General features: G+C 43.0%; 1 protein-coding gene across 1 annotated transcript in view; it reads right to left on the reverse strand.

Moving 5' to 3' along the window:
- LOC146662752 (sodium channel protein type 3 subunit alpha-like) overlaps positions 1-24,963 on the reverse strand; it is a 279,350-nt gene that overhangs the window by 42,610 nt on the left and 211,777 nt on the right. The window contains exon 23 of the mRNA XM_085419328.1: positions 11,821-11,944. Coding sequence (XP_085275454.1) covers positions 11,821-11,944 — 124 coding nt within the window. The remainder of the gene's footprint in view (positions 1-11,820; positions 11,945-24,963) is intronic.

A 24,963-nucleotide genomic window follows, 5' to 3' on the forward strand; every position in this document is an offset into this window, starting at 1 on the left:
ACCCTGGGATTCTCAGGCAAATTCTGTAGTTCTGTTTCCTTCAAACGGATTATTATAGGAAACAATGCAAGCTTTTGGGTACAGTTTAAAAAAATGAAGTAAACCGATTTTCAGTTAACACCAGTTGATGATTTAAGAACTGTCAGTGAATTTTTCTGATAAAATTTTTTTTTTTATTTGTTTCAACTGCACCAGAATTCTTTTTCAATGACTGAAATTTAGACTTAAACAAAAAGGAAAATCTGCAAATATAAAGAGAACTATATATTTGGATTTAAGCCATTTATATGGAAGAGGAATAACTGTGGCCCAAGAGTGGAGCCCTGATGAACACCAAACTTTTACTGTGCTTTTACAGAAAGGCAGCTCAACTCTATCATTGTTTCATTTTAGTTGTTAAGACTTAATGCCTTCAACTTTAAGGCACCCCAGTACTGCCATCAAGATGAGCCGTAATAAATATGTAGTCACATGTCACTTTATGTACAGTAAGTGAAAACATTTTCTCCTGGTTTCATGGTTGTTTCCTATAACAAACAGAATGAAAAAAATCACAAGCTGCTCTTCACTCTGCTGATTGCCGCGTTCGCCTGCCTGTAATTAGAGCTCTGATTACCCCGGCTTTCTGTCTCCATGGCTACTAATAGGCTTTTCTCCAATATGTCAGTCGGATAATCCAATGAAAACAAGTGAACAGTAATCCGACACTCAATCAGCCCACTTGGCAAGAGTTATTATCTGTGCGCGTGTGTGCATTAGGAAACCCCCTCTGCTTGTACTGACTGCAGTCTTAATAAACACATTTGCTGCTATAAACTCTTACTGAATGTCTCGTTACATCACCTGTTGGTCAACCTGACGCCTCCTTCGTTACTCTCGATCTCTGCTGTGCACACCATTGATCCGTTATTGAACGCTACTGAGAAAACGCTCCTGAATGATCTCCTGCCAGGTGATTGCATTTGATCCTTGTTGCCTCCACATAAATGTCACAATCTCAACACACACACACACACACACACACACACACACACACACACACACACACACACACACACACACACACACACACACACACACACACACACCTATACTATATCAGCAGAAATTCTAGAAAGTTCAAATGTGAATATTCTTCCAAAAGGTGTCTGATGGGCGAGTGAATGAGCTGACATCATCAGCCTCAGCTCCCTACGCTCTGCATACTACGTTCGTCTTCATATATAAAACTAATGTCACATTTAAAATAAAATAAAGGTTAATAAACAGTCGGGCGAGTAGTAAAGTCAACTAAGTAAAGACATAAAGAGCAGAGGCTGTGAAGGTGCTGGAGGATGCCCATGACCATGCATTTACAATAATTATACACTTAATAACCTTTTATTTTCTTTAGTTTCTCCTTGTAATAGATCCTGTACTTATCCCCTTTGTCAATGAATTATATATACCTTCACGGGGTCACTTCATTAGGTACAGCTTGTGCTTTAATACCTCATAACTTTCTCAGGGATTCATAATATATTCTGATTCTGATACAGATTAAGTAAAGCTGCTGATGGACGTAAATCAACTAAAGGCTTCAGTCGGCTGCAGGAAAGTTTCACATTTCAAACTGAACCCTTGTAATTTGAAGATGTGAGGAGGAAAGTGGTTCAAAAAATGAATAATGTGATCAAAATGACTAAATATTTAAACAAGAACTGCAGTTTTGGGTCTGTTTAATAGTAGATGTCCACAGTGATTTACCTCTGGTGGGTGAAAGGTTCAGTACATGCTGTCCTCAGCATCTCGGCTCACATTAGGAGGAAGCGTTTAAATGATCAAGACAAAGCGCTAAAAGATCCATGCGACAGTGTGACAGAGGAGGCGGCGGCATGTTCGCGCCTTGCTCAGGGGCCCTTCAGCAGCCACCTTGTGTCGGCTCATACCTGAGACCTTTCAGTTAGAGGAGCAGCAAACGCTGCTGCTGCCGCCTCTGCAGGCATCACACGCTGCCCACCGAGGCAGAAACACACTCGCATATTCTGTCTCAATCGTGTGTCGCGTGGCATCAAAACATTAACCAATGAGCTGGCATTTAGAGGACTAATGAGGCAGCTAATCTAACGCTCACTGTTAGTACAGATGTGTCTGTCTGTGTGTTTGTGTGTGAGCGGGAGAGAGTGAGTCCGACTTGAATCAGTGAATGTCTGTGTTTATATCTTCAGTGGAGCTGATACATTTTCTGCATTCATGTTAAATGATGACCTGCTGTGTGCACACCTGTAAAGCACATATATGTACATTGTGTGTGTGTGTGTGTGTGTGTGTGTGTGTGTGTGTGTGTGTGTGTGTGTGTGTGTGTGTGTGTGTGTGTGTGTGTGTGTGTGTGGAGATAAGAGTGAGTGAATGTTTGTGCCAGGACATCAGAGCCTGTTCGTGTGTGTCGGCTCTGGGCCCGGGGAAAATACTGAAACTACAGCAGCAACCTGGAGACGACTGAAAGCAACCAAACCTGCTCTGACGTGGGTCTCTTTTTCCACCAAGAGCCCCCAAAAGACTTCACTTTGCACATTTTACTTTTAATTTGATGACAATGATGGAAGCAAAACATAAAGCCAGAGGGAGACTGGTAGTAAATGCAGTAAAATAAAACCACTGAGCAATCTCATGAAGAACACGCACTGAGAGAAATGTGGTGGAGAGAGATATAACGTGCTAAAAGTCACCATCCTGACTACACTACACAGCAGCAGGAACCGAGTGACCTAACGGGCAGGACCCTGAAGGATTTGATGTATATCAGATATTATGACATCTTTGTGTTACCTAGCAACCACTCTATATGGGCTAAAATGGGCCATCACATCATATTAATTTCATGTCAATAAAAAAAAATCAGAATCTGAACTAAACAAAAAGGCAGAACAACATTTAAAACCTGATTCTGTGATGGGGTCAGGAATGCTTCCAGAAATCCCTGTCTGGGAACACAGCTCACCATCCCATCCACACACGCAGGTTAACGCGTCATTGTGCAGAGAAGAAAGGACATGGGAACGCGATCCAGAAACACTGCTGTCAAAAAGGTGGACGGCACATCCTCTGAACTAAAGAGAAGAGAGGGGCCATCCGACTTGTTATCAGCGCTCAGTTCAAAAGCCCGAATCTCTGATTGGATGGGAGTGTAAGGAATTAGCAGGCTGCACATCTGGAAAGGCAACAGATCCTCTCAGATCCTTCAGTGAGGGCTTGCATATGTCAGCAAGACGATGCTAAACTGCACAATGCAACTACTCACACAGCACGGTGTCATACAGTACTACAAGAGTCTGGGAGCTGAATTGGCCTCAAATTTTCCTCTTTTCTTGCATTATTGCATTAAATTGTAAAGCAGGACCGCACAATGTTTATTATGAAGTGCATTAAGTATAGGATTACTTTGAGTTTGCTGGGTTTGTTTCGCTCAGGCAGATTGTTGTGATATGTTCAACTTTAACCTTTTCAAAGCTGTTTCGAGGATGTAAGTCATCTTTAATATATCTCATGTAATGTATGTCAGGTGATCATGTAAGTCGATTCACACTTGAGCAGAAGGAGGAGATTCTGTTTTCAGTGTGTGCTTTAAAAAAGCGAACACGCGACCTTTATCAGCTCCCGCAGATAAACACTGACCCTTTCATCCCACTTGCAACTGCACACATGTGAACTTCCTCTCAGAAAGTGTGAGTGTTGCTTCAGAGCTCAGGTCTCACAGGGTCAAGTACATCTTTTGGAGCTGTCTTCCCCTCACTGAATGCTCGGGTAATTATTTCCCCTTTAAAGCAGAAATAAAGAGGCCTTTGTTTGGTTTGATCAGGTAAAAGCAGGAAATGTGAAAGCGAACCGATGACCTTCATTCATCTGAGGAGGTTCTTTATGCTGCCGTTCTCCGGCTCGTTAGCGCTACTCGCTGAGCTTTCCCCGTTCGACCGACCTTTCTTCCCGCCTGATGAATAATTAGCGGCAGGGGAGCGTCGCCATTCAGACCGACACACACACTCTGTCTTCCTGACAGCTAGAGGGAGCAGCAGGGAGGCACGCTGCTTTTTGTGCTTTGTAATCACAGCATGGAGGAACACACACATATACCACATGTATATAAATATATACAAAGACATGAAGACGCACAGAAACAATTCTTCAAAGCTGACACTGCAGCGCTGTGAGGATTAAAAACACTGCTCCAGCATTTGCATGTTAGCAAGAAAAGTTTGAATCTGTGCGATTTTAATGTTCTCAAAGAGGCTGAACCTTCCTTCTTCTTATTTATCTTTCCTCATATGTCTTTTTACTCTTTACTCACTGTTGTCATGTGTACATTCAAACCCAGGATTAATAGTAAAACTACAGAACACATCAAGTCCATCAGGTAATATTTCACATGACTTCTTCCTGTTTTTTAAAGTAATGCAGTACGTTAAACACTGAGTTCCTAAAGAAAGTAATTTGTTACGCTACTTGTGGCATTAACACTCCAGTCCCGATCATCTCTAAAGTGGCCTGAAAGTTAGTTAGTTAGTGCTCTAATATAACTTAACAATATGACACTTAAGCTACAGACCCACACACCAACACAAAACTTTGTCCTAATGACGACCCACATACAATCTTTCTATTAGTTTTTTTGTATGAACACAAAGCACAAAGGAAACAACAAAACCAGCACAAAGACACTTCAAAGCCATCACTTTGTGGTTGCTCGTTTTCCTTTTGTTTGCTTTGTTCATTTGTCTCTTTTAATTCTATTTTTTTTATACTTTTTCAACATGTTCAAAATAAAGATTCAATCAATCAATCAATCAATCACCATGGTGATTCTACTATAAAAACACGAACAGGTTACAAACCTTTGGGCCCGACTGCCCATCACTGCCTTTGTTACCTTTGTTTCAGGTGTAAGATCGCTCTGCTAGCTTAGCATTAGCTCGTCCGTGTGCAGATGCTCGCAAAGAGCTGAAGTTGTGTTAGCGGCACGATGCGGCGGTTTCTGTCCTGGACAGTTTCCACTTTACCATCACGCTCTCGTCCTTTTGTGCAACAAAAATAAAAGTAATGAAGATAAATAAGCTCCTCAAAAGCTGTATCAGCGTAACGCTCCGGCATTTCCCTCCTGCCAGCACGCAAACTGAAACGAGCTGACTGCAGCACAGAAAGAAAAGCACGTTTGTTTGATGTGTCTCTCCCATTTCTATCTGCCCAGCCTCTGTAACGCAAGTAACGACATAATGGTAACTGAAAAACGTAATGTGATTACAATAGCGTAATCACACCCTGACCATGTGTGATGAGTTGTGAGAAGATCAGGATGGAGATCTGTTTACAATAAATCCATATAAAGCTGTTACGAGTGGGGACCGCCTGACCGTGGGTTTAAACGTGGGGCAGCGTGGAGATGTTAAAACACTCCCGGGACTCTGCCTTTGTCCTGAACATCCAGATGGCCACACACACACACACACACACACACACACACACACACACACACACACACACACACACACACACACACACACACACACACACACACACACACACACACAGCAAAGTAAACTGCTTCCTCCTCGTATTCATATACACACACAGCTGGTGCCTGCCTGCTGCTGTTAGTCATTTTCCTGGCCTACTTCTGCAGCAGCTGGCCGAGTCGCCGGAACCACTGCTCCCCTCACACACACACACACACACACACACACACACACACACACACACACACACACACACACACACAGCAGCACATAGCTGTGTCAGCATACTGGTGGTACTGGTCCAGTGTGTAAAGGGACTGTGAGCTGAGTCAGGAGGGAAGCCAGGCGGCAACAGCGGCAGCACGCCGGAGGTCGAAATCTGTTTCTCTATCCAAAAATCTGTTGATGTCAGTAAGGTCAAAAGGTCAACAGGTCAAACACCACCATCATCATCATCATCTTTCCTTCTGGGCCTTTCTGTCCTCGCTTCCTGTTCCTCTCTCTTCTGTTTTCCTTTCGTCTCACTTGTTCTCTTGAGCTTTTTTTTTTCATTCTAATTAGCAGCTCTTTCTTCTTTTTCTCTCGCACATTTTATCCTCATCTTCACCCTTCCGATCTTCATCATCACATCTTCTGTATCAGCCAGAACAACATTTTTTTCCAAGAGGTACGGAGAGTGAGGTTCATACCGTGAAGGTCCGCTTTGTTTTGCACTTTCTCTCACTTCCTTTTGTCTCTTTTCACATCTTATTCATTTGTTTTTAATCTCCTCTCGTCTATAGCTTCTTATCATGCACCCGCTTGCCGGCGACCCATCGAGGGTCAGGGAGGTGAAAATATCTCGATGACTCTTCTTGTTAAAACCGATTGGAGAGGAGAGTCAGTGGCAACGCATGGCCCGCCAGGTCACTCAGAGTAACACGTGGTCTCAAACTCAACCAACTTAGAGTTAGTTTCCAGCCCTTTTAATACAGTTTTGTCTGTGTGGAGCTCTGTAGCATTAGACCTAAACAAAAGCTAACCTCAGATGGGTCGACAGTAAGAGGCTTGTTCTCTCACAGAATTTTTTCTCCTCCCTTTCTGTTTTTCAGCCACTCTTCCCTTCATCTCCTCTCTGTTCAGTTTCTTCTTCTTATTGGTTTCATGTTCTCCTTCTTTGATTTTCCTCTTTCCCTTTTTCATCAGTATTTAACACAGACACACAGGTGACAGGACTGCAGCATAAAGAAGGACTTTCGTTCGTGTTCATCTCTCTGCTGTCGCTGCTCCAGCGGCTGATCCGAGTCCAGCCGGTGACAAACGTCTGCCTGCTGTGAAGGACTCTGCTGAATCAGGAAGAAGCGGGTGGCGTGTTGGGACATTCGCGATGGACGCATCAATCTTCTAAATGAATCAAAGCTAATACAACATCTGCTGTTTGGCAGCCGCTTTCATACAAAGCACCGCTCGCTGGGAACGGGCCCCGCTTTGGTTTAACACTGGAAAGTGATGGAGAGTGAGCCTCTGCAAAATATGATCCAGTACCGAGCGATACCAGGGTCAGAATTAGCAATATCAAGAGCCTTTTTCTATTGTGTCACAGTGAATTATGTTTATTATGTATGGAAGGCCAACCCGTTCTCACTCCCAAAGCGTAACATTTTACGCTAGGTGACAAATCGTCACCATATTACGCTTTCGGCTACCCACCACGTTCCTAAATGACGACCTCGGAAAAAAGAGGACATATGAGAACCGTCTGGACTGAATCTACACATGTTCGCTCTTTTTCTTCAAATCACTTAGAAACACGCTATTTAACATCATTAAAGACCTGGTTAAGGTCAGGAATAAGGTTATGGTTAGGGCTAGGGATAAGGTTAGGTTTAGGGCTGGAATACAGGGCTGGAACGTCTATTACCGCGGGAGTGTCATTCACTGGATTCCAGCCATAACCCGCCGCGTACCATAAGAACGCCGAAGGTCTCCTTTCGCGTTCCTCAGGAACGCCGCGGGACGTGACAAAACGTCGACATGTTACGCCTCGGGAGTGAGAACGCTCTGGGAAGGCTTTCATGTCCATGTGCTATATGGTTAGTGCTCAATTGTGTGGCAGTACAGTCTCATGTCCAGTGCTTCTGGCATGCAGGGTGTCTTTACTGGGTAGTATTTAAGCTGTAAAACCTATTTCCTTCCTGTGGGGAATCATAATATGTGGGCCATTCGTGCATTGCACTGTTTCATTCGGTAACCAACAGTGTAAAAGTCAAACTGTTTCTGTTGATCTTAAAGGCTAACCATTGTGCTTTTTGAACTCTACTAGAGTGGCTTTGCATAAGTCATAGTTCATAATAATCCTTGTTTACCGTACACTAGACCTTGGTACAGCCTCTCAGTTCACTCTGAAGGGGAGGGGGAGGTAAAAATGGTGCCTGAAACACACTCCTTTAAGCCCGCTTCACTCTTATTGGCTCTCCTTTAAATAGAAAGTTTGAAGAGCTGGTGAGTGTGGCTTCTGTATTGCTTTCACAGCCTGAAATGACCATATTAGACATATTAAAGGTTATCAAATGGCAGTCGATGTGGGTGAAGAATAAAGCCAGTGTGGAAGTAACTGTAGTCACAGACACAGACTTCCATGTCAAAATGTCCAAGAGTACAGCAGACATAAACATGTTTACAGCCTGCTATGAAGAACGGTTTGGCCTCTGTGGCTAATTTCAGCCAGTTTTTCATAACAGATTCAATTCAGGCTCAAGGTTAAGGGCTTGTCTGTGCAGTAATTGTACTAGCAGATGGTACAAAAAGCCTGTGCTTCAGTTTCAGTGAGTTAAATTCAAGGATTTTAGCAGTCTGTTACGTAGCACTAATGCAGGTATTGGCAACTTCACACTTTGGACACAGAGCTTTGGTAGTAGCAAGTCAAAATTGTGGCAGCCAAAATGCTGACCCCTTGGCTATGTCCATCCTGGCCATGTTTAACAAGAGCATCCAACACTGTAACGGCACACATGACAGAAAACATAGTCTTGGAAAGAGTCTCTTGGCAAAATCCAGTCCAATTTATGAAGTAGCATTTATTTGTATTCTTAATTATCTATTAACAAACTGATAAATAGACACAAAAGTAGATACTTTTTTTGTAAGCATGGGGCTTGCATTGTTATAATCTACAGTTTGTCTAATTGCTCTGAATCATTCAAGATGTTTGTCACTTGTAAACACTGCATGTTACACGATGGAGTCTCACTAATGAATTCTCTGCAGGTGTTCCACAGAGAGGGTTTTCCAGCTGGCTGGCCTGATTCTTTCTGAGCCTCTTCCCACTGTAACCTCACATTACCTCCCAAAGCCAAATACAGACATAAAGGTTTAACTGAAAAGCTTGACGAAATTAAATTAGTTATCGATGCATTTTGAGTCATTTTACCAACATGTGCAAACCATCCCCCCGACAGCTCATGTGTCTCTTTTGTGGCATGCTGGCTTTGCTGAACTGTGTCTAAGACAAATCTGTGCGTTCCAGGAGGAAACCGGCTGAGTCAGGAGGGAAACAAGGTGTTTGCTTTTCACCTGGGTTAGTCCGTACAGGATCATAAATCTCGTTGTGAAAGTATTGGGGCAAGTGGGTGGCGGGATGGGCTTGTGGTTAGTGGAACCATTATGTGACTGCAGGGATGCATCTCCACTCCCAGCAAGTCAGAGGCTTTGTACTTTAAACCAAGCTCGTGACCAAAAGGGCAGCAATAGATGAACATGTCCAGATTCTACCATCATTTTGGGAAATACGTGAACTAAACCAGATGGGAGTGCACTTAATTGAATGTATAAGTACTACCACAACAAAGAAAAATAGCTAAACACGTCTCTAATCAAATTAAGTTGCATTCATATCTGCATAATACAAAAGATGCTTTCACTGGAACTTGAAACCACAAAAAAGATCCATGCAGATTCAATTTAAAGTGAACTGTGCATCGTGGTTTTCATGTGGATGCAGCCACCCAAACTTTACAACAACAGCTAAACGACTCATGGAACATGACATTAATCATAGCCAACGAGCTGCCCCCCATACTTTCAAAACCCCAATCTAATCAAGAATCCACGAGACTTTCTGGAACTGGTTGTGCCGTGGAGGCCGTTCGGTTACGTAAGCCCTGAAGCACGTGGTTGCCACTGTTGCTTCTCAGCGGTTGGATCCTGGGACTTATTGTGAAAAGTTCGCACCTTCTATGTGTGCTTGCATGGGTTTCCTTGGGGAGCTCTGGTCTCTCCTCCCATCAAAAACTTGCCTCATTCACCTGTGACGGTGCTCTTGACTACAGTACTGGCTTACAGCTGCAGATGGTCCCCAGGCTTTGCAGTTCTGAAATCTCAGGATGGATTAAATGCAGGGAATGAGTTTCCCTATTGGGATCAATAAAACAGATCTTATCTCAGAGGATCCAATTCTAATGCTGAAGTGCCCCACAGGACACCCCCACAGATCCTATGTGTACAGGCCGATGGCAGTACAATCTGTGGAATGCATTTTAAATGCTGCATCAATAGTGTCACTCTCATAATCTGACTCATTAAACTTTTAGTGTACAGCAAAACAAAAGAAATGGACTATGTAGCTGTATCACAAAAAGCAAAAAGCTTGGAGGCTTTTCCACATCAAAGCTTAAATTATCTCAGCTTTTACTTTGAAAATATGTATTCAATTCCTATAACTACCCCAGGACATTTATTTTGAAAGTCAGGCACTGCACGTCTTTGTGCGTTGGTTTGCAGCGTTGTTTCAGAGAGCAGCAAAGGCAAGGATGATGTTTGACCTCAGGTTATTTGACTGATGACCATCTGTCCCGCTGTAGCTCCTATAAATCACAGCTACTCTCTTCTTTTGCTCTGATAATGACCTGCTCCGCCTTATCTTTCTTATCTCGGTACAACGTTGTGTAAAGTGCATGTGAAGAAAATGAAATCTGGCAATATGCAAATGAACAGCTGTGTGTCATCTGCATACAGACAGAAATAAATGTGCCTGAAGTTCTGCAGCTACCGTTAGAACATAATACATCATATTTCACCTCCGCTCTCCATGAGCTTGCCCTTCATTGGCTGATGTTAGCCCAATAAAACTCCAGTGTTCCCCCAGTCTCTCTTGCTCCCCTGTGCCTCTGCATCATTGCCACACTAGCCTGCGCCGAACGGGGTCTAAGACAAATCTCTGCGCTCCAGGAGGAAACCGGCTGAGTCAGGAAGGAAACAAGGTGTTTGCTTTTCACCTGGGTTAGTCAGAACAGGATCATAAATCTCTTGCTGAAAGTTTTGGGGCAAGTGGGAGGTGTGGACGGGCTCTCATGGCGAGTGAAACCACGAGAGTCTGAAAGGATACAGCTCCACAGCTTCAACAGATCCTGAGATACAGAAATGTAATGATTGTACTGGTGAAGACCAGTATGGTGGTAGAATTACAACTTGATATGAAAGCTGGATTAAAACATGGAAAAAGAAGGAACTGAAGAAATCCGCTTAATGAAGTGAAACGGTAAAGTACACTGTTTTAGAAACTAAGACGATGGAAAACAATCTTGTGAATGTGCATCATGGTGGAGCTGCAGTAAGGATGTGGTTTTGGGAATGTTGTAACAAGTTACAAATTACTCTGGTAAAAATGTAACAAACGATGTAGCTTTCGAACTATTCCATTAAAATAAAGATACATTTGATTGCTTTATTTGGTTAACTATTGATTAACTGTTGATTTCTCAGGTTTGACATTGAGCTTTAACACTACTGGTACTTGTATCGATACCACCACATTCACAGCACAATATAGGCATTCTGTCCAAAGACATGGTCTCGGTGTGGTTATCGCACACACAGGTTGCTTACTGGAATGTGCGGTGATTTGATGAGATGGAGCTAAACAGAAGAACCCCTCAAAAGCAACAGAGGGATAAAAAACACTCCCACTCTTATAGATGCTGAACATCTATAAGGAACATAATGACTGGGGTTAACAGTGACCGGGATGGCGTCATCACCTATGAAGATTTAGACCCCAGAGGGTTAATTAAATACAAGAATTCTTTCAGCAGATTTAGTCGTTTTTGACATCGGAGTTGTTGAAGTTTAAAGATAATGAATAAAGGCTGACAAGGACAAAAAAAATCTGTGGATGGGGAGATTAAGGAAGTTATTCTTTGCAGTATTACTTTTCCAACAGGGAGGCATCCATGGACATGCTGCCAGTCCATCTCAGGGACACAACACATGCTCAAATGCACAGCAGCAGCCAATCAAAATCATCCTTTAAATTAGGGCGCTTGTCTTTAATTGTGTGTGTGTCTGTGTGTGTGCTTACTATCTGGGAAACAGTTGTCAGGGTCCATCGCCTCTTCAGCCATCTCTGAGTACTCATCCTCTTCCTCTCCAGGCTTCCTTAGGTCCACCGTGCTGCCCTCTGATAGGCTGATGTCGTCTTTCGGCTGAATAAAACAAAAACAAACAACCAGTCATGGACTCGTCACCTTCACCACATCGACCTGAGACTGGTTAATATCACCTACTCACGATTAAAATGAATAAATAAATAAAGAAGAATAGAAAACGCCTGCACAGATTAGGTGAGGGTGGGTTGGAAAGCAGCTTGCAGATGCAACAACTACTGTAGGAAGGTTAAAGACAATTATGTAACCTGCCCTATACTGGAGCTACCACTTGAATGCATGCAGAAGGGTACCAGCTAACAGGATTGAGCTTAACTCTGCGTCTTGCCTGAACTAATGTTATCTAATGCTAACAGTCAGTTTAACTCTGAGTGAAAGTATTCATTAGTGCCAATCATAGCACTAATGTGAGCAATCAATACACGTCAGCTGTTTTTAAATTATTCTTCTATTTTGTATTTATGAAAACAAAAATCATTCTGACTCAGAGTGTTTAAGCCAAACCACTAAAGGCTAATCAGTCTGAACATGCTGCCAACTGATAGGTCAAAAAGTGAGGTTTTTCAGTTGCTATTTAATATTTTCTCATTAACAGTATAAAAATGGCTGTAGTGGTTAGAACAGACCTGTTATGAAGAGTCAAGCTGAGTGTTTTCACTTTGACAACTGAGGTTAGGGACAGATTTTGAAACCACACACAATCCTGGTTACTCTTCCTTCTGACTCTTAGATTGACTTTAATTAACAAAACTGAGTTAATGTTGTATTAATTATGACTCAAAACTAGTGACTGAACCCATCAATCCAGTAGGAGTTCCCCTACTGAAGGAACGGGAAAAGAAAGATGAGTCTTCTACAGGTCGCCCCCTGTTGGCCATTAAAGAAGGTTAACGGTACTTCCACGCTGGCTCAGTGTTGTCATGCTTGTGAACTGAGGCATGCGCCAAAATCAATCGCTTTTCTAATCATATTCCAGCCCTGAAGCTGGATCAGATCTATCATTAACTATAAATACTTACAGGGGTGTGCTGATGTCACAGTTAATGCTAACAGTGACCAACGCAACAACCATAACCACAACATAACACAACAAATACACTGTAACAGATTTAACCTCATAAAAAAGAAAAATTCTAGTGTGTAAATGATTTACGCAAGTCACCAAACTTTTAATCAAAGTCCTTGAAACCAGTGCTGACTATCAGCAGCCTCTTATTCTCATTCTCTGTTGTTATGTCCACCTATCCATCCACCCAAACCTCCTCCCTGCCTTTAAGGCTTTTAAATAACTCCACTTTAGCTCCAACCGGTGTTGTCATTTCTCTGTAATAAAGGAACACATTTCAGAGTGTGTTTTTAATAGTCCCTGGGCAACAATGGAGCTCTAACACACACACACACACACACACACACACACACACACACACACACACACACACACACACACACACACACACACACACACACACACACTTGACATTTTCATCTGTTGACAATAAGAAATCACATCTCCAGTAAAGTAAGGCTTCCTGCTCGCATCTGAATTTGTTTTACTATGAGCGCTGTTCAAGCTGTTTGTATGTATTTGCGCGTTTTTTGTTTGTGCGATTGTCACTTTGCTACAGTCGAGGCTGAATGAGTCAGATTTAATGTTACGTAACTGACAGGAATCCTGGCTGAGAAAACAGAGAGACGCCACCTTCCAAACCTTCCCTCCCACCGCTAGGAAAACTGCCGTCTGTTCGATCTGGGCAAAACTAGACGTTAGGAAATCCCCCCCCACCCCCACCTCTCACGTCCCCCCTCATCCCAGCGGACTTCAAAGGTCCCTGTTTGCTAAGCATCATGGGAGTTTAACTCTACAAAGGGACGAGAGAGATGAAGGGATAGGAAACAGGTTTTCTGTTGAGGCCTGAGGAAGGAAATTTGGCAAGTTTTGTTGACTGTCAGGACAAAAGACACAGCAGGGGTGTGAGTGTGTGTGTGTGAGTGTGTGTGAGTGTGTGGACAGGTGAGCTAACTACCTGTGTCAACAGCTAACTCATGAATACATTCAGAGTCTGGGAACAGAAAGCAGCCACTGTGACGAATGCCAGCCTTGGACACACACACACGCATGCAAAGGTGAAACTAAACAGACGTGAATACACGGCTAATCTCTGACAGACACACACACACACACACACACACACACACACACACACACACACACACACACACACACGTGAAGAGACGCACACATAAAGTGGATAATATAATATAACACACACGCAGCAGCCTTGGGCCAAAACCTCCTGACGGTTGACGTCTATAATGAGCGGTTTAAATGTATTTCTAGTCATAAGCTGTTTCTATTGTGGAGCCAGAGAGGAGCAGCAGGCAGCACATTCACGAACATTAGAGTCACGTGTAATCGGATTACTGTAATCCAAGTAAGAGAACAAGTACATAAAAAACAAAAATTACAATTAATGAAAAGCGTCTGTGCTTTGAGTGCATCAGCAGGTTTATTTAACACGTCTTCACTCAGTAGAAAAAGCTTTCTGTAATTCATCACTGACATCTGCTGATTTGAAAGATTCTGATGATGTTCTTTTAACCCTTTAAGACCTACCATAGAACCAAGTCCGCCAGAGCTTATATTATAGTTTTACATGCTGTAGTGCCATTTCTGGGAGCATTTCAAGTTGCTATACACCAATACAACCATTGGAGCCTAAATGTTAATAATATGTCTGCATTAAGTGCATAGTAATTACATAAATTGCAAAAAAGTGCAATAAACTACAAAAAAATTGAAAATCGTTTTCGTTTTTTTTAACATATATTTCTAGTTAGAGAAATTTAAGAGGCTTATCCCTCAAAACTGTAAATACAAAAAAGTTGCACAAAATAGTTTCCCACCACAGGAAATTTATTTTGAGTGTCTTCATAGTTTTATTTTTGAAATGCACCAATTTTTATACACTGCAGGAAAAACGAAAAATAAATATTATAGTGCAAATTTGCAAAAAAGCAGCATATGCATCAAAATAAACAATTTCCAGCAGTGCAATATGAGTCCTCAGCATCCCAGAAACGACACAGAAAGTCATAAAGTCAAAGGTAACTTTTAAAAACACCAGTATAGGCTCATAAGGCCCTGATGGTAAAAAACGACATTTCTGTGAAAATGATGTCACTTCCGGTTTAGGGCAGGTCATGGTGGACATGCAATAGTTCGCGCTGATGTCTATTCCAATGTAGGAAGTGTTACAAACAGCTGATCGGATCGGCAAAGCGTGTTTCTGGAATATTATGTTTTTGTTGCTGCAAGTGCTTTTTATGCAGTTTTTGCAAAGCTATATGTGGAAGGAAACTGACCGAGGACAAGCTGATGGCATCAGATGTAAGTACAACTTCTTCATATGCAAAAAAATTATTGCGCTAGCTCACGTGATTGCAGTGCTACGGGATTTAAAAATAGTTACACAAAACAGAGCGTGCCCGCTCCGACCGGCTCTAAAGGGTTAAAGAAGACAAGTGAACAAAGACCATCGATAGCAGCTTTGTCTTTTGTTTTTGTCCACTTTATTAATTTAATGACAACAAAAAGTGAAGCTGACGTGGAAATAACTTAAAGCTGCATTCTCCTAGTGGCCAACAGGGGGCGATTCCTCTGGCTGCAGAAAGGCTTCCTGTGATGGTTCTCTTCTTATTTGTCCTTTTGTATTTTGTTGTAGTCTGCTCTCTGTGTTCTGGATTATTTCGTGTTTCTGTATGAGCTCTTCATATTTGTTAGCGTTATGTTCTGATTTTGAGCTTTTAGCTTTCCCGACAGCGTTGGAGTTTTTCCTTTTTTAAAATCCTGTAGTCCTGGGATACTCAATTAAACTTAAGGAGGCCCAGTTAGAGAAACGTCCTCAAACAAAGGTCCAGAATATCATAAAGTTTGCCATGCACTACAATTCAGTGCAAAATATTTTGAAGTATTTTATCCGATCAACAACTGGCTGTCGAGTAAAATAAAGAAAGCATTTCAAGAATGTTTATTATGAATTTTCATAATGACGTGGAGCGTACTCTAATAATAATTAAATATTAATAAAAAGTTATTTTCTTGTCAGTTAAATATTGTTTGCAAACAAAAGGAAAACAGCTTTTGAAAGTGTCTTTGAACAAAGTGCGTGATTTAAAATAATGTTTGAGTTTCCTCTAAGCTGCATTTGTGCGACTGGATTCTTCAGACTTCTGTGTCCGGTCTCCTCGCCGAGCTTCCTGTGTTCACAGCCGTTCTGAATCAGTCATTTAACTGTTTCAGGTATGTGATAATAGTTCTCCAACTTATGCTCCTTATTAGAATCAGAATTAGGATAACCCAGGGTTTGCTCATCATCTGCTGCCTCGGTCCGGCACTGCTGGTGGTTTCTAGATACCAAGATGGTGACAGGGAAAACACTTGGGGGTTCAACAGTTTATGGGCCAAAATTAAATATTTTGCAGCCCAAAATAAGCAAACGACTGAATTCTTATCTTAAACTCAACAAGATGGCAGCCCAAACACAAAAGCTTCAAAAGGCATAAATCTGAAACCGATGGTGATGTCACAGAGGCGTAATCCATCTTTTATATACAGTCTATGCGTCTGAAACCCTCTGAATAGACAATAAATTGAAAATCCACAACAATGGAGTGTTTAGTTGTTTGTTCAGCAGGTAGCTGCCAGAGTGAAAGACATTTCATTCATTCATCAGCAAAGCCAAGCGTGTCGCATTGTTCGTCTTCACTAGGCAGGAGGAATGGCATGTCCACTACTAACGAGGACCAACACAACATTGTTTGTTCCCTGCAGTCTGCCCTTTTGTTTGTTTCAATCCAACAAATGCAGACATAAGATAGATTTTATATTTACACAAGGCTGAGAGAGAGACGGAGAGAGGGAAACAAGCGAGAAGGCAGCAGAGATGGATGCAGGCAGAAGTGCAGACTCTTACATTTAGGCAGATGAGCAGCTCCAAGTGGAGAAACATCTTCTGCAGCACAAAATAATGACATCACACATGCAGAAAACAGCTGAGCGAGCAGGTCAGGAAACACACGGCGCGTTGGCCGGTCGGGGTGAACGTGGACATACGGCAGGACGGTTTATGCTTCACAGAGAAGGCAGACCATGTTCAATGCATTGAATTTAATCAATTCACTTCAGTTTTATTTGTACAACACCAGATCACAGCAACAGCTGCCTCAAGGTGCTTTATATTGTGAGGTAAACACAACTGAAAATACAGACAAGCCTTAACGAAGGTGAGAAGGAAAAACCCTTTTTTACAGAGAAAGCTTTGAAGAATCACTGCATGTTTCATGCTGCTCATGCAGCTGCTGTAGAAGCTTCTGGAGCTTTATTAAAATGACATTTCCACCAGTCACTGACAGCAAACTAGAACATAATTCCCCTTCTTTCAATGCATGGCAGTCCCAGGACCCAAACGAAGCTAATATACACTGATTTAATGTGGGGATCTTGTCACATGATCGCCTGGGTTCCTGTGTCTTTACATCAACAGCAGAAGTTTGAAAACGTAGGAGTTAAAACCGATCTTTGCTTCTTTAGATGAAACCGTATGTCCGGTGCTGGTCCTGTGGGTGAGGATGCCTTTCTGTGTTTCTCTGAAGTAACTCTGCAGAGCTGCAGCTCGAGAGCTCATCGACATCCAATCCGGGAGGTTTTGATGTCGGCCATTTCATAACAGACAGGAGAAATCAAAGCCAGGCCGCCGCGTCCATTTCCCACCACCTGTCTCTGCAGACAGCACCTGGACATCTGCTGGCGGGGATCCTGAACTATACCGGGGTCAGAGGTCACCAGCTTGAGACTGTGGTAGCAGTCGGGGTCACAGTGAGTTTTACTAGCTGACATTTAAGGGCGCGCACACACACTCAAACAGCTGTGAGGACAGGGTACAGCTGGCACGAACAGAGGAAAGTCACACACATGCTCAGCTGTTTCTACATTCATGCCTGTAAGAGCCAACCAGCTTCAGTCCACTCGTGCTTTTCCTTATGTTGCTTATTTGTCTCCTGCTTCACTGGTGGATGTTCAGACCAAACATGGCCAAAGCTTCAAAAAATGACATCAGTGCACTGAAAAGCAATCAGCAAGCGATCTTTTTTCTGCTTTCTGCTCTATATGATGTCACAAAGACAGGACATCCTTAATATGGTCGTCTCAGGCACAGAAGCTCCGCCCACCTGCAGTTCAAACCCTCTTTGTGGGAAGAACTGAGGGGCTGCATCGAAGCCCAGTATGAGATCAGTGTGAACTGTGCAAAGCTGCTGTAGTAAAGTCACAGAGTGAAAACACGGAGCTGGAGCTTTAACCTAAAGTCCGACTCCAGCGTTTGCCTCGCAGGCGTCCTGACGGTGGAGCTGTTTCTAAATGATCTAAATAAAGAAGCGCGCTGCGGCTCACTCAATAGTTTTCCAACAACAGTGTTGGTCTTTAGCTCGGAGAAATCAGACATGTCAGGCTTCTTGGATTCTTTGTTTTAGCCCAAATCACAGCGTGGACACGGAGTTTTTATGCCTAAACCAAAGCAACAGTGACAGTTTCAGCTTTTGTGTCAATCCTCGGATGTGTTTGTGTCTCTGCCACCATCCTAATGTGAATTTGTTTTTAAAGCAGCAGTGTCCCTGTACGCAGCTGATCTATGCAAATCTACACGGTTACATTTTAACCGCAGTGAAACATGTAAAGCTCATTTAGAGTTGTTTAGGACGAGCGTGTAAAAGGCTGCAGTGATGCTGCAGGGATTCGCTGCATTCTTGAAATGTTTTGGACCATTTGAATTATGAAGCTTTTAAACAAGAGCAATTTTGACATTAGAGTCGTTGGGAGGTCGAGAGGTGTTATAAAAGGAGCCAGAATGCTTTACAGCAGATGATTATGAAGCTTCGTGATGGTATCCAGGCTGCAGCCGTTGCGTACCTGAAGTACCGAGCTTAGAAAACACAAGCAAACAATAAATCACAGGAGCTTTTATTTGGCGAGAACAATGCCGTCTTAATAACACTCTTAAATTATTTAAAACTTTCCCATCCAGTCGGAGCAAAAGGATCTAAAGGTCAACTGCCAATGACTGCCACTTTGGTGACCTTTGACCTTAGCTGTTGACCATGGGCATGACGACCAGCTGATTCCAATCTTTTACAAGACAGTAAAAAACCACATTCAGTGATTTATAACACCATTAAAGGCTCGGTCAGCTATTTAATCATTACATAACCAAACCAAGGGTCTATTAAAACTGGAGTGCCGGAGCGGCTTAACAGCTTCTATTTACAGTGAGCTGTTTGTGTACTGGAAATAAATTACATACAACTGAGCTGGCGGGAGTGGGGAGATGGGCCGAGAGATATAGAGAGTAGCAGAGGAGAGAGAGAGGACGACAGCAGAGGGGAAAAACAAGGAATTACAGCTGGAAGAGACGTAACAAGAGGGAGATGAATGGCTGCGGTGGCTTTGTTAGCTTCACTACGACTGATCAGCTGTCGCAGCTGCACATTTAAAATAAAGAATTTTGGCCTTTATTCGGTTACATAACAGACTCTATACAATTATTGATATTCGAGGCCGGCTAAAGAGTGAGTGAAAGTGATAATAAATAATAGTTAAAAATCATAAAATGGTAACCCCACTTGGAAGTCAAACCCTCGTCTCCTGAGTGGAAGTCTGTGGACTGCGAGCTTCTCACCACACAGCAGGAGAAAACACGTTTCTGTCAAACTAATGAACATGAAAGACTCATGAGTGCCTACATCAGCCCGTCCCAAACTTTAACCTTGACTCTGAATCATCAAGAAACGGGCCAGAACAATCTGCAGCTAATCTCTACTGTTCTGCTAAAGCTGAACATGAAAGACGCCACTTTGACTGTAAAGACAGAGACACACCCTGAAAGACCCACAGAGGGAGAGGGTGCTATAGAGATTGAAAATGTGACGTCATTCCGGGGTAAAACCGCAAAGGATTGTGGGAACGAGTGGCAGGCGATACTAGCGCACGCAGGCTTTCACATGAAAACAGTCACACAGCGATAAAAAGAAACACAAAGAATGGCAAGAAGCTGTTGTATTATTAACTGCAATAGCCGGTCGCATGACAGCCACAGGAAGCCGACGGGTAAAGTGATCGGTTTTTATCGGATTACGTCGTTGAAGAGAAATTGTTCGAGCCACGTTTCCGAAGTAACAAAGAGCCGACGGATGGCCTGGATTGCAGACCAAATATGACGTTTCAGAACACTCCAGCTCACGTGTTAGTCTGCTCCAAGCATTTCCACAAAGGTAAGTCTGCTGTTGTAGTTATTACGTAATTTTTCATAACATAATTGTTGATGTAGGTTACAAATAAGTCTTTATTTGAATTGAATTTGTTGCGCTATGCTACTTTCACTGTGGCTTTGCGGGCTAATGTTTGTTGTATTTTGTAGGAAAACCAGCCTACAAAATGCTGGAATGTGATCCAGACTGGCGCCCTCTATCAACCTGGGTCAGACAGAGTTTAAATCTGCTACCATAGCCAGATTTGATTGGTTAAGAGAGAGAGAGCGATATCAAAACAGCCATGAAAAGTCCTGCATATATGTGCCCAAGTGTTGTATTGAAGCAATCCAGTGATGATTAACTGTTTTCCAGTAAGTTGTTTTGCAATGTTGTTGGATGTTTTTTTGGATTGTTGATTTGTTTTTCACCGAAGCAGCTAATAAAGCACCATTGAATACAATTTTGCATCTTTCTTATAAGATTCTATAATAGAATGAAACAATAATGCCAGTTATGAATAAAGACAATAACTGAATGAATTACGAAACTCATTTTTTTCCTATTAGATCTGAAAATGTTGTGTAACACTACAACCTGAAACAACAATTAGATTGCGTTGGCCTGTACAGGAGATAAAGGACAAAAATGTAACAACAGCTGTGAAATGGAATAGTCCAAATCACCAAAGTAAACTGGACCTGGGCTTGTTGCAGGGATCTGAAGTCACTAAACATTTTGTGAGTGTATGCACTCACACTTAGGACCATATAATAATAAATATGTGCGTGATGAAAGCTGGGCAGCACGCTAACGTCCTTACTCCACTCTGTATGCTTGTATGGGTCTGACCCTTTCACTCCTTTGATTTTTTCGTCGTACTTTTTTTTGTTTTGCCTTTTCGTCAAGTCTGTCTTTGTACGGAGCTGCCGTGTTCTCCGTCGTTTTGTACATCACTGTTTTTGGGGCAAATAAAATGCAAGTAGGGATTAAAACCGGTGCTGGAAATACTAGCGCTTGATGCAGTGTTTTGATTTTGTTGCCACGGGTACCCACAAAGCAATGCACAAAAGTCACGTGGTCTGTGAATCTCTATAAGTAAACCCAGGCTCAGTGTTAATATGGAGGTGTTAGCTGTGGATTGAGGTCGGTGTTAAAGCAAAACAAACAGATATCAGCCACCTGCAACCCGAGCTCTGAGTGACAGACTGCTACGCAACTGCTACACCGATCACACTGTCTCCATCCCCGGCTTAACTTTACTGCTCTCAGCGAGGTTCATATCTGTCTGACTTTTATCTTAAATATCACAGTCAGAACACACAACGTGGTTATGATAGTTGTTCTCCTTTAAATGTATTGTGTGAATCATAAAAGTCAAGTCAAAGTTGAGCCAACATGCCACGTCATGGCTGAGCAGGGATTGGAACCATTGGGGAACACGTTACAGAAGTACAGAACAGTGTTTTTATAGAGTCTAAAGTTGGACAGGACTGACTCATTCTTAGAGCCTGCCTCAAGTGGACACTGGAAGAACTGCAGGTTTTGTAGATGTCCACAGCGTTGATGAAACATGAAACACAGTGTAAAAGACAGAGATCAAGAACCGCTACTTCCATTCTGGGCATTAAGTAAAACAGATTCATTCTCTTTTTGCAGTGAAATGGGGAATAATATGACTTCTTATCACTGGATTCCCGCCCTTGACCCCGACACTAAACCACAGACTGGTCCGGTCGGCGCTGACAGCTCATGTTCATCTAAGCCTAACTACACATCGCAGAGAGAGCGACGTGGAGCTACACCTGACCCCAGCTGCTGACTAATGTTCAGATCTCACCAACACCTTCTTGCTGGTGCATTATTTAACTGCGTAACTAGGTCACGAGCTGGCCAACACGCATTGTCTGACATAATAAAAAATCATTGTTCATTCATGTTGCTGAGCCAGCAAGAAGGCTTGCCAAAAACAACACCGGCATGAATTATTTAGATGTCAAAATATTACGTATTTAACAAAAACACAGCAGCCATGTCTATTACTCATGGTCAAACCCCCAGTGTGTGTGGCTTTGTCTGAGACTCGTTATTTAAAGCACAGTTACACTAACAGTCGGTGATGACGCTGAACGTCACATCGCCGCTGCCTCCGCTCATCTGCAGATAAATTCTGAGCATGCAGGTGATTGGGGATGCTGCAGGACACCAGCTTCTTCGATTATAAAGCATAAAAATATCAGAACAGCCGAGCACAGATTAAACGGGCAGGTTAAACACCACCTGTACAAAGACTGTGCATCATAAACTGTATTTGTGAAGTGTGCACACTCTCAGGCGCCAGATTGGCCGCTGAGTGCAGCTAACATTAGCAGGTTAGCATCCACGTCCCTGTGCTGATTGTAGTCACACATCGCTGCGGTCGAGTGGATGTATATCAGCTGTCACGCTGACTCTTTCCAAGGTTTCTTCACAGAGAGAGAGAGATGCTGCTGCCTGCTAGATCCCTAACATGTCAGACCTAACTTTCACCCAATCAGGAGGAAGTTGGCCCAAAGGTGGGGCAGCCTTAAAGGGAAAGGATGTAAAATGTTATTTTTCAGACAGGGGACGAGCTGAGGGGTTGCACTTGGGTCCAGGATGAGTTAAAAAAGCTAAATCATGCAAAGTTACTCCAAGTAGATCCAAGAATAAAAAATTGCAGCTAAAAACAAGCAGAATAGATCAATACTCATCTAATCTAATAAAGTGCTTCCAGCATTGCCTCAGCTCTGCCTCACAGGAGGAGCTGTCCTGGCAGGGGGAAGCTGCTGCTGTGACTGGCTCATGGATCTGTTGCAAACTAAATGTTGCAATAAAGAAATGTCTTTAATACTTTTTCAAAAACAAAGCGTTTCTCTGGCAACACGAAAAACCAGCTAAATAAGTCTTGTTACAGTTCAAATGAGTTCAATCTCAGTCTACGTCTGAGCCCTGCCAGTCAAAAGCTCAGACCTCAGACTGCTCTAAATGACTGGCTACTACATTTTTTTTCTACTCTGAGATCTTTATGATGTCAAAGAGAAATGATTTCACTTATGTGGTCATCTTAGCCAAAGTTCTTCTAAACAAAAGGAAACCAGCTAATACCAGCATTCAGAAAGGAGCTGTCCAGAGTGTGAGCACAAGCATTTAGTGACTGGCAATGCAACCCACATTTTCTCAAGTTATCCCAGATTCGAGGCAAGCGACAGAAGTGACAACCAATGAGAACGAAGGATGCCGTTGATTGACTTATGAGAGGGTGACAAATACATTTAAGGGTTGCCTGGGCCCAGAATGTCTGCTGAGGATGCATGGTGAACGGACTTCCTGTGTGGATGCGCGTTCATTATAAGACAACAGTGCTACAGGAAGTGCTGAGCTACGGCCATCCCCAAATTAAACCCCAAAAAGAAACTTTCTAAAACAGAGATGCTGGAAAAAACAGGGTCATTTTATAATGGTGGTGATCCCTCCCCACAACCAGAGTGGACGAACCAACGAGCTTGTTAAACTCAGAACAATGGAAACCTCACAGCTGGAGAGTGTTTGTTTCCTTCTCTGTCTCTCGTAATTGTTAAATATTTCAGGGGGTTCGGGAAGAGGGTTGGTCACGTCAGGAAGCACGTCGTAGCTCGCTGACTGTAAGTCAGCACCGTTCAGTTTACAAACGCTCGCATTCAGCTGGGAGGATTTCAGGCGATCTGAGGGGAAATGAGACAAGCAGAGTAACAGGTAACGGGAGGAAGACGAGGAACGATGCATCAGTGCGTGCCTGTTCTTCTCTTTTCTGCTGAATGTCCAAGTGAATTAAGAAAAAGGAATAAAGGGAATGAGATGTTACAGCAGTGGCAGAGAGAGAAAACAGCCCTCTTGCATCACACACACACGCACGCACGCACACACACACACACACACACACACAGGAAACAAAGCTTGATGCTAAGGAGTTCTGAAAGCAGCGATGCTCTGAGTCCCTCTCTTTCTGTTGTCCCGCCCTCCAATCCAGCCTCACGTCTCAAACAGCGTTAGCGTATCCATCTCTGTGAGGACGACGCTAACCTCCAAATGATTCTGCTCTAAAACCAGATTCGGACGCTTGGACGGCTCCTCTGAACCTCCAGCAGATGGTGATCGGACCCTCACCCAGACCCGTCCTCACAAACATATACATGTATTTACACCACCACCCCCATCCCCCTCTCTGGCTCAACAGCAGCTGATTTAGGGGGAAAATATGTTCCTGAGCTTTGTTCTATTTATGCTGCCCTTTCACATTAGGTCACAGTGTGTATCTGTGTGTACATGTGCCGCAGCTCTCGCTGTATTTGCATGTTTCACCTCGCGGCTAAATGTCTACTGCACCACGCAGTGGATACAGAGATCCTGTAAAGCTAGAGCAGAGCAGAGGAGATCTGGTACTCGGCTGTTTGTAGGCGTGTTCAGAGCTTGTAAACAAGTCAGTGACTCTCACCTGTTTTTCATGCTTGTGTTATGTTAACACCCTGAGCTACAGCCATGGCTACCAATGGCCGCCCCTCCCTGAGGCCGGTTCTATTGGAGATTTCTTCCTGTCAAAAGGGTTTTTTTCCTTCCCCCTGTTGCCAAGTGCTTCTCAAAGTTCGTGTGATTGTTGAGGTTCTCTCTCTAATACTGCACGGCCTTTATTTTTCAATATGAGGCAGCTTGAAAAGACCGATGTTGTGAAGAGAACTGAGCTATGGATTTTTAATAAAGCAACC

This window comes from Rhamphochromis longiceps, linkage group LG9 (genome assembly GCF_057381845.1).
Source record: "Rhamphochromis longiceps isolate RC_006_pf linkage group LG9, R_longiceps_female_GT1.1, whole genome shotgun sequence".
In the NCBI taxonomy this organism is placed as follows: Eukaryota; Metazoa; Chordata; class Actinopteri; order Cichliformes; family Cichlidae; genus Rhamphochromis; species Rhamphochromis longiceps.